The sequence below is a fragment of the Vigna umbellata genome, chromosome 8 (assembly GCF_029865625.1).
Source record: "Vigna umbellata cultivar VRB3 chromosome 8, Vumbellata_1.0, whole genome shotgun sequence".
Taxonomy (NCBI): domain Eukaryota; kingdom Viridiplantae; phylum Streptophyta; class Magnoliopsida; order Fabales; family Fabaceae; genus Vigna; species Vigna umbellata.
In genome coordinates this window covers 17,522,898-17,541,265 of record NC_142172.1, presented here as the reverse complement: position 1 = coordinate 17,541,265, position 18,368 = coordinate 17,522,898, and the positions used below count along the sequence as shown (strand labels likewise).

At 27.2% G+C, this 18,368-nt stretch overlaps 2 protein-coding genes and 1 pseudogene across 2 annotated transcripts; 2 read left to right on the top strand and 1 right to left on the bottom strand.

Annotated features, from left to right (window-relative positions):
• The first annotated feature begins 4,036 nt into the window (after nucleotides 1-4,036).
• On the top strand, nucleotides 4,037-4,974 carry LOC124832979 (RING-H2 finger protein ATL70-like). Its single transcript, XM_047307336.2, has one exon. It carries the CDS (start codon nucleotides 4,305-4,307, stop codon nucleotides 4,806-4,808), a length of 504 nt encoding a protein of 167 aa, XP_047163292.1. The 5' UTR covers nucleotides 4,037-4,304; the 3' UTR covers nucleotides 4,809-4,974.
• Nucleotides 4,975-11,225: 6,251 nt separating this feature from the next.
• Nucleotides 11,226-11,952, bottom strand: LOC124832968 (agamous-like MADS-box protein AGL62 pseudogene; annotated as a pseudogene).
• A 2,584-nt stretch (nucleotides 11,953-14,536) lies between these two features.
• On the top strand, nucleotides 14,537-16,565 carry LOC124833104 (phosphatidylglycerol/phosphatidylinositol transfer protein-like). The gene is made up of 4 exons (XM_047307492.2): nucleotides 14,537-14,696; nucleotides 15,309-15,410; nucleotides 15,797-15,957; nucleotides 16,185-16,565. The coding sequence occupies exons 1-4, from the start codon at nucleotides 14,609-14,611 to the stop codon at nucleotides 16,290-16,292; spliced, it is 459 nt and encodes a 152-aa protein (XP_047163448.1). The 5' UTR covers nucleotides 14,537-14,608; the 3' UTR covers nucleotides 16,293-16,565.
• Nucleotides 16,566-18,368: the final 1,803 nt, after the last annotated feature.

Genomic DNA, 18,368 nt, shown 5'->3' with positions numbered 1-18,368 from the left:
ACTAAGATGACATTATATCGATTAGCAATAACATAATCGATATCTGGTATAGTCATCTACTTCTCCATATTAGCCTGTAATTAATGAAATAAATTTTAATGGAAGAAAAATAAATGACATAATAAGTAAAGTGTGGAGTGTAGCAACACATACTCCTCATTGTGAGTCGATTAGCAAAGACTTTCTTAGTTCTTCTAGTCGATCATAGCTTCCTACTAATATTGCATTAATCGTGCCACTAATTAAGTTCTTTAAACAAATCATGTCAGATAAGGGCTCATGACTCTTCACCTATCCCTAACAAAGCAGTAATGCATTTATACCCTCAATGACCATCAACAACATCAACAATGTAAGTGTAACAAATTGGATGGAACTGAAGTAACATGAGTATTTGCCTTTGTTGCCTAAATCCAAATCTTGCATTAGATTTAACCTTAGATTGCATGTATTTCTTTGTTGAAGAACTATCATGTTTGGAATGCAAGACATCTACACGCTCGAAATACGAGAGTTTAGTCTTTGTAGACCATTAAAATAGATGAACTTTAGTCTTTTTGTTTACCATTTATTTAACTTTATGCATTGAAGGTATCATTGATGTCATAGCAGGATAAACAATTTCAAGTAACTTTTGTTTGACTGTCACTTTTCCTATAATGTGAACTTTTTTGAAATGATTGAGCACCAAACCAAGTTCCTTTTAAATGCATAACTCTGCATTCGATTCATTTAATGAAATATTTGAAAAGCTCAATCTAGTCTGCATGATATCAATTTCAGACAGAGGAATCATCCCAAGGTCATATCGTGTTAATTCACAAGCATATGGTATATGTTCGTTTCAGAACGTAGCCACAACTTTCACTATTAAATCTTATATGTTAAACTCGATCAAACTCCTCATTAATGAGTCTTAAAGCATATTTTGATACATATCCAACCAATCTTTTATCTTACTTAACTTAAAAGCATCACTAATAAGATTTAGACTTTTTTCAAACGATGCCTTTATTTCATTACGTTATAAGATGATGACATTATGAATTGCATCCAACATGAGCAAAGGTGACCCATACTGTTTCCTAATACCTTCTTTAGGCTCTAGTGAGCAAACTCAACACTAATACAAATGACAAGAACAATATCATAAAACATTTAACAAAAAAAACTAAATAAAATAAGATGCAAACACACATGTTTGATGTTGTGTTTCCTAAATGCATTACTCAATTTGCCCACACCTTTGCAAAGTATTTCTTATATGAAATTATTCAAGAGTCATTAAAATATTTAAAGAATAATGGTCATGAATTACAAACATGATGAAGGCGATCAACACAATCAGTAAAGATTGACTTATGTTCACAATTCATGACATTTTTTCATGCTTCCATTATAATTTCCCATGTCTAGACATAATTAACTAACATTTTGCACTTGACTTATATTGAATGTGGAAACGTCATAGGAGATCATAACATTAAGAGAATACAATTTCAATGAAATTTATCAAAACTAGGTCTTTGTCGATAACTATTAAAATTTCATTTTTAATACTTTGATTTTTTTTTTCCATGTCAATGTTAGTATTTGAGATTATATGACCTTAGTGACATTAGACATGTGACAAATGACAGTTTAATTAACATTTATCACATGAATTTATTTAACATGGATTTTTGAAAGTTTATTTGATTTCGTTCATTGTCACGTTAATAATAAGGAAAATATTTTAGTCATCCTGTCATCCTGTGCGTGTTGAGTGTTATTATGTTGTTTTTGGTTTTTACTTTATCATTTTGTAAATCCTAAGCACATGATAATAGAAGTTAATTTAGTCATGGTTTTGTTTAGCTTTTTCATTGAGTAAGATGTTTTCTCATAAAATTTGTGGATTTTTGTTGTGTTCAAAAATTGGTTATCTCATGAAAGCCTTATATAATAAATTCTTATTTTTAAAATACTTAAATTTAGTATTGAAAAAAAACTTTGTTAATTATTTTCAATTCTAATTTATAAACAAACTCACATCTAAATAAAATAAATCAAATTTATAAATTTCCAAATCTTATGCAAACAGTCATCTTAACTATTTTTAGCTAATAAAAGGGAGCTAATTAAGCTAATTTAATTTACAATATTTTGAACCATCTTCAAGTTCACTAACAAATAAAACTATAATAATCTTGACATAAGTTGTGTATCCTGTCTGATCCAACCCCATGTATTTGACTTTCTTATCGCAAAGTTTGACATTTATATTTTTCCAAGCTAGTTATAATTTGGTAACCAACTTTTCAGTACATAAACATATTATAACTTCTTTAATAATAAAATATTAAATTATGATATTTAATTAAAATATAAATTAAATTATTTAATAAGTAAATAATAAAAATACTGTACATTGGTTGTGCTAAGTTGTATGATTATCAAATTGGCTTGAAGTTGTATATGTTTAAGCTAAAGACATGATAAAAAATAATAACTGCTGAAACCCAAAGTCAAAGAGGAGCCAAACACTCAATAGAAAAAAACCAAATTATTGACATTGAGTTCAACAAAAAAAAAAACTAAAATGAAAACAAGTGTATTTAACATTTTTCAGTTTGTAGAAATCCTAAAACTGCAAAAGTTTTAGAACACTATTTAACAAAACATGTTAACACATGAAATGAACATTTTTCTGTTTCTAGAAATCCTAAAAGTAAAAGTTCTAAAAACAATTATAACAAAAACATGTTAACACATGAAATGAAATTGTTAATTTTAAAAGAAGATTTAAAACTAAAATAAACAAACACACCCTGTGATTTTGCTTTCTTGTTTTTCAGAATCCCTTTTTGGGTTAAATATACATAAAAAAATATAATTGGCCAGTTCACATCTGCTAAGGCAAGAAGTTTATGCAATCATGCTTTAAAATAAAGTATACTTAACCACTCTATTTAAATATTATTATACTCGTCCCCATTTTTCTTATTCTATACTTTTTCATTTTTTGAAATTCTTAGTGTTATGACACTTAGTCGTATCAAGGAATTTTTCTTCTTTAACGAATAGTTGTCATCACCTAATGTTTATTTAATGCATTTTTCATACATAGAATTATTACTATATATAAGTTATTCAAATTAAGTTATGGATGTCACCTTTTGCTTGTGACGGATCAAGAGTATAAATGTCACACTATTATAGATTCTATTAGTTTTTTTTAGGATATATATATATATATATATAAAGATTAAAGCAATGCAAGTGTAATTTAGCTAGTGAAAGTTTGTTAATTTTGGTATAATTAATACAACAAAGTTAACGTTTAAAACTATACGATCAATATGGATATGCGTTATTATAAATTAAAAAGTTATCAAAATCTACTCTGTTGATTTTCTAATCAAGTGTTATAGTTATACAATTATATTTTTTTTAACTTCTACATCTAATCATCTCACTACTTTATTACAAGAGTCTGATCCAATTATTAATATATTTCATGCTTTTAATTTAAAATACATGCGCTGATCCATACGCAATTTTGTTTACTCTTCTGCAGTTTGACTTTTCTCAACTTAATGATTCTTTTATTAAATAAAAAAATACTACGGTATTAACGTGAACCCAGAAAAATACTTTTGAATTACACTACTAAACTAGAATTATATAAATAACAATAATGAAACTAAAGCTGAAGAATATAGAAATATATAAGAATCAAAACTGCAATCATACTAAAATGATCAGCCAAAAAATAATAAAACTTGATTCACAACTTTCCTAGCTAGTAATGCATGGAACGTGGCCATTCTCAACCATTGACCAGTGACAGATAAGGTTTTTGTAATATAATGATGTTTTTGTTTGGAAGAAAGTATTGTGAACACAAATGAATCGTAGATACATGGAAATATTGACATCAAGGATCGTTGACCTAAACAAACCAGTGAACATGTAAACATAATCTAACGTTGAGAAATTGGAATGTATTCACATGCAGATGCCTCATTATGTTTTGTTTTCTTTACTTAACCCTAAATACATGTTTTTCCTTCTTTCAAACGCAACCCTTAATTTCTTAACCTTCTTCTTCTTCCTTCTCTCTCTCTCTCTCTTTCACATTCATTTTCCGTTGACTTTGTATATCATGAAATCTTGCAGCAGCCAAATCATTAACGTTTCATTGCAAGTTGATCTCATCCATCGCAATGGCTGACATAAACACTTTTCTCAACCCCCTTGAATCCAAAACCATCTTCTAGCAAACACTTTGTGCATGATTTTTCATCATCATCATCAAGAAGATGAACAACACAAGCGATTCATCTGGGTACCTTGGCTCCAACAACATAAGTGGCTTTGGCATGGGCATCGGAATTTCAATTGGGATTCTTCTGCTTATCACAACCATCACACTCACCTCCTACTTCTGCACCAGGTCACAGGTACCAACTGTTCCAAGGAGAAGAACTTCTACTGGCCCACAATTCCTGGAGCCACAGCACACAATAGTTGATGTTGGGTTGGATGAAGCCACAATCATGAACTACCCCAAGATGCTGTACTCTGAAGCCAAGCTAAGGAAATCTGATTCCACAGCAACAAGCTGTTCCATATGTCTGGGAGATTACAAAAGTTCTGATGTGCTAAGGGTTTTGCCAGATTGTGAACATGTCTTTCACCTCAAGTGCATAGACCCATGGTTGAGGCTGCATCCAACTTGTCCTCTCTGCAGAACATCCCCTATCCCAACACCTCTCTCGACACCTCTTGCAGAAGTTGTCCCATTAGCAACAAGGCGAGATTAGTTCATAGTATGTTTTTTCATTGATTATTGTAGTACTGGTTCACCGAGGTTAAGGTTTATCAGAATTTCATAAAGTACTTTATTGATTGATTCTATATGTAAATTCTTCTCTTCTACCCTTTCTCCAAAACAAAACAGATGTTTAAAGTTCACAAATTTTAGTTCATCATGAGTAACTGCTGCAAATTTCTTTATTTTTTTCCTGCTATGGAATCTTGAAAACTTCGCACAGTATTATTCGTATCTTTATTTGGAAAGAAAAAAATAATATTAGAGATACCACTTTGACAGATAAAATTAATTTATGATATTTAGATGACTACAAATCTCGTTTTATAAATTTGTTCGTTAAGATTAAGTTAAGTTTAAGGTTGATCAATTAATAATTTAATTTTTATATTTAGAGATTTGATTTATTTTGATCATTATATTTATTTATTCTGTCATTGAGTTCTTATTTTTGTGAAAAAAAAAACCTCGCACAGTGTTATTCATAATATGTTTATTTGGAAAGAAAATATATTATTAACGATATCACTTCAGATATAAAATTAATTTATAATATTTAAATATTATAAATTTGTTGTTAGAATTAAGTTAAGTTTAAAATTCAATTATTAATTTAATTTTTATATTTAGAGATTTGATTTATTTTAACCATTATATTTATCTTTTTTAATTGAGTTTTATTTTTTAGGAAAAAATTAATATGACAATTTTGGTTAAATTAATATTAACATTATTGTTTGAATTATTTTTTTATTTTAGAACAGATATGATTTTGATACGTAACACTTTTAAATAGAAAATGATTTAAATTTTGATACATAGAAGTACCAAATTTTAAAACAATATTTTCAAACAACTAATAAAAAACTTAAATATAAGAATTAAATTTTATTTTTAATTCCGATTGGGTACCTGCAATTTCTGAGTTTAGAAGAAGATGAGAATCTATTAAGAATAACTTTTTCAAGTCATTAACTTTTATTTTTAAAATTTACACCTCAATTGATCTTAGCGTGCCACACAATCAATAATTACATAGGTCATTTAGTTTTGGTCAGGAGACAATTATACCTTTAACTTTTTAACACCTTAAGCAAAAAGAACAAACATAAACCGCTTTTACAAAATATAAATGTATGTGATCATCTGAAATAAAAAATAAGACAACTTTAAATAAAGTCTAATAAATTGAAAAATCAAAACAGTTATATTAAATTTTTAAAAAATTATTATTTATTATAAAAATGTCATTATCCCTATTTTCTATATCAATTATTTCTATATCGATTTTAGCTTTGACCGATATAGAAAATATCATTATTTACAAAATTGTGAGAGCGTCATTTTCTATACATTAATTAAAACCGGTATTATATATTTGTATAAGTGATTTTGTGATAATGTATAAGGTGATCTCCATTAAAAAGATCAAAGTTTTATATTTTAATAACCTCAATTTTGAAGAAAAATTAAAATACCGAACGTTGTCACCAAAATCCAAATAATACGTCATCTTAATTATTGAAATGTCTACGTCAGCTATTTGATATTAAAATAAAGCCAAAACTTCCTTAAAGACAAAAGCATGAACAATGGTCAGACCATTTTAAGACAAGTTGACAATCCATTAAGTTAAAATTAATTTGTTGACAATTAAAAAAGTTGGAAAAAATATATTTATGAACTAGATAATACAATTTAGATCATATATGGACTAATTTTAATCTATAAAAAAATACATTTCAAGTTTTTTTCACACTTTTCCATAAAAGAAGCTTATAATAAAGAAGTTCATTTAGATATACCATAGAAAAAACTTTGTCTTTTCTTTATCCTTCTATTATTTTGAACCCAACAAGAATCCATTTTTCTGTGGTTTCATTTCCGAAAAGTGATTCTAAAAAAATGATAAGTGTGTTGTAATATTTTAAAATCATAAATCCTAAAACATGTTTCTAATTCAAGAACGCTTCTCCTTCTGTTTCACAAGCCTTGGAATATATATACTCAAGAAAAGGAAAAAATCAATCATATAGTAAAAAGAAGAACATATATATAGTACATGAAAAAGATGAACACTAACTTTAGCACACCATTTACTGATTCATGATTAACACCCACACACTAATTATATGATTAAAATAAACTCTTGTAAAATACAGGTTTTTTGGCTTATATCCAAGTCAACTTTATTCAATAAAAAAAAACAAACAAAATCCTAATTCAACAATACATTTATAAACCGCATTAAAGATGACCTAATACTGAAAATAAGGTTGATTTTTTAATAAAGAAATAAGGAAGAATCAATGTAAGAAAGCATAATAATAATATTCGAGTAGAAAACTTATACAAAAATTCAAATAATAATAATAATTGTCTTTAATTGCTTTATTTTAGTCCTAAACTAAATTAAATTATTAATTATATAAACCATTTATTGATATAAATTTGAAATCACACATTAACTATATATATATATATATATATATATATATATATATATATATATATATATATATATATATATATATATATATATATATATATATATCATTGGTTGGTGTAACAAATCACTGAAAATGCCCAAATGTTGAAGAAGCTGTTATAAATTTGAAATCACACATTATCTATAAAATTTATAATTGATTTATGAGTCTGAGTTTAAATTTGTCTTTAATATTAATTTTATAGTTATTAAATTGTAAATTAATCTCTAATAAAAAATATAGAAAAAGTTATCATGACTGTAATGGTGAAACATGATTGAATGAAAAAAAAATAGTATTTTCGTTATAATATTATTATTCAAAACCATTTTTTTCTTATTTTTTTTATCTTCCCCAGACTAGGTTTATTTCTTGGACCATTTATATACCCTATTATGTTGGGCATGTATCAACAACCACAAAAATATCTAACTTAATCATCAATTGATAGAAAACAGAGATTTAAAATATGGACAATTTAGAGCGACAATTGTGTAATATGTAGCAAATAAATTAGTGAAGTAATAACTGTTATGTTGACTAATTAAGGTTAATAAGTAGTAATTTTCCCACTCCAAAACAAATATTGGTTTCATTTTAAAATGCTTTAAATGTTCATGTTACTCTTCAACAAAAGATAATACAAAATATGTTATTTCATCTATTATTTTTTATTAATTTTTATTTTTCGATTGAAAAGAGCAATAAACTTCTCTTCTACAGAAAAATTAACTTTGATTCATATTTTTCTCTTCTTTATCTATTTTTTTTTTCAACATATACGGCTAAAAGATTATTGAATCTGTTTTAGATCTCTTCGATATTAATTAAGAAGAGACATGGACATTAATTGAGAAATTTTATTAAATAAAAAACTTTTCAATTTCTTTTCACTTACCCTTATTTTATGGTCCATATTTTTCAGTAATTTTTTCAAAAAAATTGTCGAGTTTCTTTATGAGTTTTTTCGAATCCAGTAGAAAATCGGTCTACTTTGGTGGAAAAATGAACAATAAAAAATTAATTCAAAATTCCTAATATTCGAACCCCACTTTACATCTTATCAATTTTTAAAATCACAACCCTCACCACGTAAACCTTGTGTGAATGAAAAGAAAAATTATGATTTCATGTTTAATTAATTAATAATGTCTTTATAATAAGATAATCATTTTATAATCATATAATAATAGCATAGTTTGATTTAATTATTAATGATTTAATGTTTTATTAAATAATTAAGTAAGTCACAGTGAATTTATATAGAAAATAAGACTGACAATCAATATATTAGTACTTAAAATAAAAACTAAAACCCTGCCCCCATATATATATATATATATATATATATATATATATATATATATATATATATATATATATATATATATATATATATATATATATATATATATATATATATATATAGTTTCTACACTGTAATTAATTATAATTATAAAATTATATTATTTATTATAAAACGTAAAACCTTAAATAGTTATAATATTATTGTGTGATAACAGTGAAAGAATACAAATTGTTAAAATATTTTAGTTAGTAATTCCTTCATATTGTTTATTATTTTTTTATGTATTATTTGAATCAAAATATAATTAGTAACTTGGTATATAATTTATGTAAAATATGTTAGATTATGCCCTCATACATGTTAATAATAAGCAATTAAACCTACAATTAATTAAACAATCTTTAATAATATATATATATATATATATATATATATATATATATATTTTAAATTTTGTGAGGTTAAAATTCTCATTATATATGTTTTGAGTATATTAAAAAATCTCATTCATTAATTACATTTGTATATAGAATCAAAATAATTTTTTATTGTATTAATGACAACTAAACATGACCATAATCATTAATATTGATAAAACCAAATGACATGAATTTACAATGAAATGTGTAATATGAAAGTTATGTGAATGTGACATATACACGTTTATTTTTAACTAGTTTTTAGTCTATTTCAATGAGATTAATAATAACCTTAATATATAAAGTGTAGTTTCTGAATAATAAACCATATATTTATAAAATCAAATATGTATCAAAGATAATGTATACATATGTAAAAACAAAAATAGAACACAAAACATATAAAAGTGATGAACTCCCACTAAACCAAAGATTTCTCAAACAACAAAACACCTATATGAGCAACATGTCATTAAAGGCCTTGGTGGAAGTCTCTTAGTAAGAGGCTCTGCTATCATTGAATTTGTTCATATTGTTGTTAGAATACAATACAATTGGTTTATTATCACAGTATAACTTAAGTGATCTTTAAATTCCTTCCACAATGTACAACCTCGTGGCAAAGTTCCTTAACCATATTCTTTGGTTTAATTTATCATAATTAAGGCTAGCAACAGGCTGGATTGAGCCTGGATAGTGCATATCGGTTACCCGACCTACCAAAAAAAATACTTGTGGATATTTCAAAACTCACATATATCCGTGGATACCAGAAATATTTTAAAAAAAGAAAATATTTTATAAATTTTAAAAATAAAATCTAAATAAAATTACAAAAAAATTATATAAAAATATAATATAAATTTAACCTAGTAAGTTATAAATTAATTTTGATTTTAATTAAATTTAACTTAATAAAATATAATTGTAATCTTAATTTTAATTTTTTATGGGTAATGGATACCCACACAACGAGTAATATGATACCCGCACCAGATCCGTTTATAAACGAATATTAAAATACTCGTTATCCACAGGTAATAAAAACTTGTGATTACCAACTATCTATCGCGGATTTTATTTGCAACGAACACGAGTATTTTTACCATCTTTACTCATATCACACTACTAATTTTATAGTCATAGTGGATGTTGCTTGACATTGCACCAAGAAATTGCACCACCAACTAGCATGAAAAGATAACCTAAAGTAGATCTCAAACTCTCAAATCGGAGTTAGAATACCCGGTGATCTCTAATCCTCTAACCTCTTGTATGTGATTATATAACCTTTTGTTCTCTATGTACCTCATAGCTCTTTTTGTTGTTTTCCAATGATTCATTCTTGAGTTGCTTAAATATTTGCCTAATACTCCAACTATACATGTATGTTATATTGGATGTGTATATGCATATGTGTAGGAAATTTTCTGCATTTTTTGTATTTCCTAAATTTTTAAATTTTCTTTTGGACATTAATTGAGACTAATTTTGTCTCAACAACTAGAATATTATTTGATTACAATCTTGGAAACCAAATTTTTTAAGCATCTTTTCAACATAACTTTTTTATGATAATCCTAACATCTCTAGATAAATTTCAATGTATTTGAATTCTTAATACAAAGTAGGCGTCACCAGAAATATTTCCGGAAGACTATTGAAATGTGACGCTTAATTATCACTGGGATTTCAGTTGTTATGATTGAACTTTACTTCAAGAAAGGAGTTCAATTTCCTAGTTTCTCTTATTTCAATATGAGAACGGATTTTAGTTTTAATTTGTTCATCAAACTTTTCTAAACTTATTACTTCTGTAAAGAGGATCTCATTCGGTGTGAAAAAAAACATCAAAATACTCAATTAAAGTAAAAAAAAAAGACATATTAATTTTAGTTAGATGCCCTTTTCATTCAAATAACATAACATGAGGAAACTACACGCCCTACTGTCAAAAAAACAAAAAGCACATAAAGAACACACACTTCACCAACACTTGATGAAGATTATTGAAGACAAGGAAAACTATAGAATCCTAGGTAATCAATCCTAACCATGTCCCACAGCAAAAGTTAAACAAACAGATCCTAAGAATTTAAAGAGGGCATCATATCAGAAGGTCTTCCACGTCAGAATCCGTAAAAAAAGTTGCCACAAAATGTTCCCGTCAATCACACAAAAGGCATGCGCTTCTACAACGACAATGGCGGATGTATAGTTTCAGAGTTATCAACACTGGAAAAGGAGTTGTTTCCACCTGTGAGAAACTGAGTGGGTGAGTTGTAAGCAAAAGTGGTCTGAAGGAGGAGCTTCTCACGTTTTTCATTCACACATTCCTTCAGATCCTCCAACATCTTCTTGTACTTCTCCAGCTGAGCATCGTTCATGCTATCCATCGGCATGGCCCACCACGAGTGTTCCTCCACATCCTTCATCAGACGTTTCAGAGCCTCTTCGTGCTTCTTCTCCGCCGCCATCTGGTCGGACAAGTTGTTGAGTTGCGCATGGAGTTCTCCCTCGTCCACGGTGCTGTGAGCCTCGTTCAGGTCCAGCGTGAGGAGCGGAGGTGGACCTTGCGCCGTGTAGCGTTGGATAACAGGATCAACATTAGGGCTTCCAAAGGAGAAAACCTGGTTACTGGGTGAAAACATGATGACAGCAATGTCCACACCACAGAGGGTAGCAAGTTCGCTGGCTTTCTTGAAAATCCCAGTTCGACGCTTGGAGAAGGTGACCCGAAGGTTATGCTCGTTGCTCATCTTTTTTATCTCAATCTTCTGACGACCCTTGGTCTTCTTCATGGTCTTCTTTGCCATGTTCTTGGAATCCATGTTTTATTCTAAGGTATGTTATCTGATATATATCTGATACGAGGTGTGTGACAGACTAAGGTTAATTGGGTTGAATTTATAGGAATATTCAGAGTCTGGTTTGGCCAACCAAAAGACCTTTTGTAAACTTGGTAGCCTTTGTTTTCAATGCATTAAGTGGTTTCTAGATTAAGAATGGGAACCTCATTCCACCTTCCATATGAGGCTTCTCAGATAAACATATTTATACCTGCAGGTGTTTTTTTTTTCATCATGCTTTTCTCAATCTAATAATTTCTTTTTAAACAGTATGTTTTTTAATAATTAATTATCTACACCAAAGGTAAGTATTTACTATATGCCAAAACTGTTTTTCCTACATTTGACTTTGTACTTCCTGTACTGTTCTTTCTGCTTCCAAATCTTATAAACTATCTCAGGAAAAGGAGAGTAACGTTACAACTTTCTATCATACGTACCCTGTAAATAATATATATATTTATTTATTCATTACACAATTCACAAATTTATACCTGTATTCAAATTTACTATTTTCTAAAGTGAAAATGGTGATTATATAACTCAGAAATTACATTGTTGTATTGTTGTATTGTTGTATTGTGAAGAGTGTCCCTCAATAACACTCCCAATTAATACCTTCAGAACATATAGTCTTCAAGCTACTTAAATCTTTAGTCATAAGCCGCACCTAATGTTTCTACTTGAGACTAACACCTATCCTAGGTCAAGGTAGTTCATACATATATGTAAGCGTAATATATGAACCTTCTTCAATTTTTCATCACATCTTATTTTAATTTATACTATGAGCATGTTTAACACTCCACCACACATATCATTAGCCATAGGTTCATATCACCTCAATTTCCACAAAGATATCATCGTACACACATATATCATAAAGATATCATCTATGTGTCAAAATGGATTGTAACCCCAACTAACCCGTCAATCCATCAAAACAGGATACATTAAGTTGAAATTTTGGATTAGAATTTTCAACCTGCCGTTCGTTTTGCTCTAGCTTGTTTAACCCATTAAATTGGCGGACTAAGGTGGATCACTCTTTAGTCCATTTTGTTTTTAATTTTTTAAATTAAAAATTTTAAAAAATTATTAAAAAATTAAAGTTTCTATATTATATTCTTACAAATATGTAAATATATAAAACTATTATAATTTAAATTTAAATCATTAACACATACCAATTAAATTCCAATTATTAGTTATAATAAAATAATTTAAATGTAAATATAATAATTATTTTAATTTATCCAATTAAAAATTTAGAAAATATTCATATGATTAAATATATTTTAAATATTTACTAATAATTATTTATACAAAGAAATTTTAAAAGTAAAATTAAAAAAAATTAAAAATTCTTATGTATTTGTACATTTTTATTTTGATATTATCCATAAAAAACCCCATCAAAGGCTATCACATACACCATTAAGCAATAATTTAGTGAGTCATGACTTACATGGGAGCAATTTTAAAGAGTGATCGAGATATACTCTATATTTTATATAAAGAAAGGTGACATGGAGGTTTGGGGATGAAGACAAAATAAAAAGAAAATTCCACTTCAAGACTTTTCACAAACTTATAGAGAGATATGCAAATAAGTTAGCCTTCAAAGAAAACCAATTATTAATCAAAAATAAAATGTTATGTTTAGAGAAAAAAATTCTTTAAAGTAAAACAACATATTCCATAAATATTTTTTTAAAATTTGTTGAGAGCTCTAAATCTATAAAATCTCTCTTCACTTGGACATGCATCAAAAGTTTAACCTAAAGTATGACAAACATGTTAAGAAACATTTCCAAGATTCTTGTCATAGTAGTTATAAGTTTGGACAAGATACTCAAACATATGAGATGCAAATACAAACAAGAATACGGTACATTTGTTTTTATTTCATATATATATATATATATATATATATATATATATATATATATATATATATATATATATATATATATATATATATATATATATATATATATATATATATATATATATATATTCTTAACTACTGTGAATTTAAGTGTATTTAAAAAATTACAATGTTTATTATTTTTTGAATATTTTTTTATATAAATGACGTATTATTTTTCGAATATCATAAAAATAATAAGTATTTGTTTTTAAACTACTTTATATTAATATGTATGAATTAGTTATTTTAATTCCTATTAAAAATAATATTTTTAATTTTAAAAATTTTAAATTTTACAATTTTCATCTATGCTGTTAAAGATAACCTCTAAATAATCATATAATACACGAAATCATCGAACCTTCTGTGTTATTTCATATCGATCTCACTGTAAAAGTCAAAATTAGAAAAATTATTAAATGATAAAATAAGTATATTGGATAAACAAATAACTTATTTTAAGAAGCAAAAAAATACATTATACATAACCCCTTTAAAAACGTTGCTGTAAATATTAAAAAAATAGTAAACATATTTATTAATTTCGTATAATTTCCTGTATCATATATAAAAATGGAAAACATAGTGTGGAAAGGTGTCATTTATCTAAAAATATGTTAATATTGTTTTGTAATTAAGGGTGACAGCGAAAATTAAACAAACAAAACAAAAACTATGAATAATATCCTTAAGCCTATGCTTATCCATTCCTATAAAACGTGGCAGAGAAGAACATTAAGAAGTTAACCTGCGGAAGCAAAGTTGCTTGAGCTCTTTCCAACTACCCTTCTCCATGGAAACCTTAAGCTCCAAGTTCTTCTTCTTTTCGACTCTCTGTCTTCTCTGCGCATTTACCAACGCCGCAGATATTCGCTATTGCGGTTAATCCCTTAACTCTTTCTCCTGTTTTTTTCTCTCCCTAACATATGATCTTATCAAGTTTAATTTTTTCTTTTTGGGTAAAAGGTTTCAAATTTTAGTTCCAGAAGCATTTATAGGCCAATTCCTGGTGCTGCGGAAAATTATGGGAATAAGGTTTGGTACTGGAACTGTGTTGCAGAAACCCCCAAAATTTCGGTGGCGGGTTTTTTCAAACCCCGGATCTATATTCTTTAAATGAATATTGTTTCCTTGATTTGGGGTTTGAAAGTTTTAAACTTTCCCTCGAAAATGATTTTATCAAACAATTGGGTTTCTGTATACGGTTTTTTATTTATTCGTTCGTGCGTAAATATTTCGTCTTTATCTGTTTCTTGGCACTGGCTTTTGTTCAGTTGGGGAGATTTTTTATTTGTATAATAATCTGAGTATAACTGAATAATGAGTTTTGCTGAGGTGATTTAACGTATTGGCTACTGCTTGGAAATTGTCTTTTAGTTTCTAAGGATTTTTTTCTCTTTGATTAGTCTTATTATTTAATTATTTATTGATGTTTTGTTGCACTATATTACTTCTTTTTTTTATCGTTATTGAATAAACTATTGCTATCTCAGATAAGAAAGCCGACTACGATGTTGAGGTCAGCGGGGTTGAGATATCTCCTGATCCCATTGCACGAGGTCAGCCTGCTACATTCAGCATTGCTGCAACTACAGGTACTCTGTGATTTAACATGTTTGTTATGATACTGTGTTTCATTTCATTTTTATCATATTTTAATTTCTGTTATTGTATCCATTCCATGCAAATGGTGTTGTTTGTTGAATGTTTGCTATCATACTTATTTTCATTTGTTTATTCTGTTCTCACTACACGGCTCTTGTTACAAGGCCAGATAGCTGAATGAAACTGCTGTTGTTGATTTTTTGTATGCATGTATTCTGAATGTAGAAAGTAAGTTTATTTGAGGATTTGAAGGGAATTGGTAGCACTGCGTATCTGTTTGTATATGTAGCATAGTGATACTATTCAGGTAGAGATGGATGAGATTTTGGTGGAATAATTTGCCTATTTTCTCTGAATCAAGCATTTCATGATTCAGGTAAAGCATTGTCAGGAGGGAAGCTAGTGATTGATGTGTCGTATTTCGGATGGCACATACATAGTGAGACTCATGACCTTTGTGGAGAAACCACTTGCCCTGTTTCCATTGGTGATTTCGTCATTGCTCATTCACAAGTTTTACCTGGATTCACTCCACCTGTGAGTCAATGTTCTCTTCATTCATTGTTCATGTGTGTGTGGTTAGGTGGAAGAGGAAATCTTTCTATTTATCTATCTGTTTAATGTCTCATTTCCTGATCTGGGTTTCTCATATAATCATTGGAATTTGGAAAGAAATCCTTGTACTCATGTTATGGGATGTATATGTATTATACAATGAGGTCCCATTTCTTGTTCAATGCTAATTTATGATGTTGTATTTGCAGGGTTCATACACTCTGAAGATGAAGATGTTCGATGGAAAAAAGCATGAGTTAACTTGCATCACATTTGGTTTTGATATTGGGTTTGGTTCCTCTGTTGCAGATATCTAATTCACGTTGGTTGTTTAAGTTTATGATCAAGAACAAATCTATATAATTTGTACAAACTGCAGAGTATCATTGTATTATCAGATCCTTTTCTATAATCCAGCATGCTTGGAAAGTAAAATGTGTTGAAGTTCTTTCAGGATTCGAAAACACAAAACAAAACTTCCTTACATGTGTGTCTGTCTTATTGATGAACATTATGTAATGTTATTTACTTGTATATCCACAAAGAGAGGCTAAATTATACTATTGGTTTATATCTTTTAGCAAAGTCAATTTGGTCTTTTATGTTTAATTTTTTTTTTGAGGAATATGATTTATTTCTTTCTTTGGTTTTTCTTTTTTTAGAAGTCATTATTTGTTGCTGAAGAGAAGTTGAGTGTGGTGGGAAATAGAACAGATAAACCATATTAAGCCACTTTAGAAACCTAAAGGACAAAATTGGATTTCTCTTTTGAAATATAAGAAACCAAACTAAATGAAATAAGAAAGATACAGGCCCAATTAAATAATTTGTGTGTATATCAAATTACACCAGTCCAACTTTTATAAAAATAAGTTCCATTTATTCATAAAGGTTGAATTAGAATTTTGTTAAAATTTTAAAAAATAAACAAATGATTCAATTTTTAAGTATATTTTAAACAGGATACATTATGTGAACTTTTATTTATATAAGTAATGCATAAAATAATTATATACATCATTTATGTGAAATAAATTCTCAATTTAACTTTAGATTTTGAAAACCAAACATTATATAATAAAAAAGATGCATGTATGAGATTAGGCATGAACATGTGTTTCATTTTTGTACAAGGATTAAAAAGGTTTAAATAACATTTTTTTCCTCGAAGAAATTATTTTTTAAAATTGGAAAAAATATTACGAAATTACATAAGCATTGAAATTTAATTTATTTAAATAACTAATTTCAAATTATGTATAATTATTTTCATATACCAATTAAAAAATGTTAAATCCATATTTAAATCTAAATTATGTATAATTATTTTCAAATTATGTGTATTTGTCCTTTTCTCTTACCTTATAACTTTTGATTGGAAACCTACTGGGAAAGAAAAAGTCTCATTCCAAAATGTGAAAACTATAATTATTAGTTTCTCAAAACCACATTTTAACAAACAATCCGTAAAACCAAACTTGCCAAGAGTCCTGAGAAATGAACATTTATCAAGTCCTTCATACGGAAGAATTACAAGTTGATGCTCTGCAAAACAAAATCAACGAAGTTTCTAAGTTGTTTACTACCTTTACTTTTATTGGATGAAAGTATGTCTTTCCTTAAATTCATATTATCAAATATATTTTAAACTTAACTTCATCTTAAAAAATTATATTTTTATTAAAATAGATTCTAAATTTAATTCAATATCATATATGTAAAATAAGGTTTACACTACTTTTGTAAAAAGTATACACTCGTTTATATACTACAAATTAATTTGATTTCTAATGTGAAAATTTTAACACTTAAAAAAGTTAACAAATATGTACTAAAATATATTTAAGCAAAAAGTCTAAATTTTTATTTTATTAATTTTTAAATAGAAATGATGGTTTAATAAAACATAAAATAAAAGTGTATTATGAAATTTCAAAATAAATAAAAATCATATTTTAAAATGATTATTTTGTAATATTGTATTTAAAATGATTATTTTGTAATATTCTACTACATGAAATGCATTAATAAGTTGATTCATACAAAAAAAAAAATTGTTAATCCGACAACAAGATTATATCATCTAAAATAAGTACCATTTACTATTATCCAAAGATATTCATAGATGAAATAATACAGAGGACATGATAACACTATATATTTACATATTGTTTTAATTTGGAGTTATGGAAAGAAAATTATGAGGTGGAAGAAGTTTTAGCCTTAAAGTATTGCTTCTGCATCATACTTCCAATATCAAAGTTGATAACGAGATTGGTATTTTTTTTAAGTACACAACAAATCAACAAACAAAGATATTATATATACAAATTTTATTTTTAACAGACATTTTTTTTAATGTTAAACTAATAATAATTTTAAAAAAATATTTT

What these genes read in the sequence shown, in the direction of transcription:
- LOC124832979 (XM_047307336.2), top strand. Translation starts at nt 4,305, where the DNA reads ATGAACAACACAAGCGATTCATCTGGGTACCTTGGCTCCAACAACATA.
- LOC124833104 (XM_047307492.2), top strand. Translation starts at nt 14,609, where the DNA reads ATGGAAACCTTAAGCTCCAAGTTCTTCTTCTTTTCGACTCTCTGTCTT. An exon ending in CAGCATTGCTGCAACTACAG is followed by an intron (nt 15,411 to 15,796) that starts GTACTCTGTGAT and finishes TTCATGATTCAG; the next exon opens with GTAAAGCATTGTCAGGAGGG. An exon ending in TACCTGGATTCACTCCACCT is followed by an intron (nt 15,958 to 16,184) that starts GTGAGTCAATGT and finishes TTGTATTTGCAG; the next exon opens with GGTTCATACACTCTGAAGAT.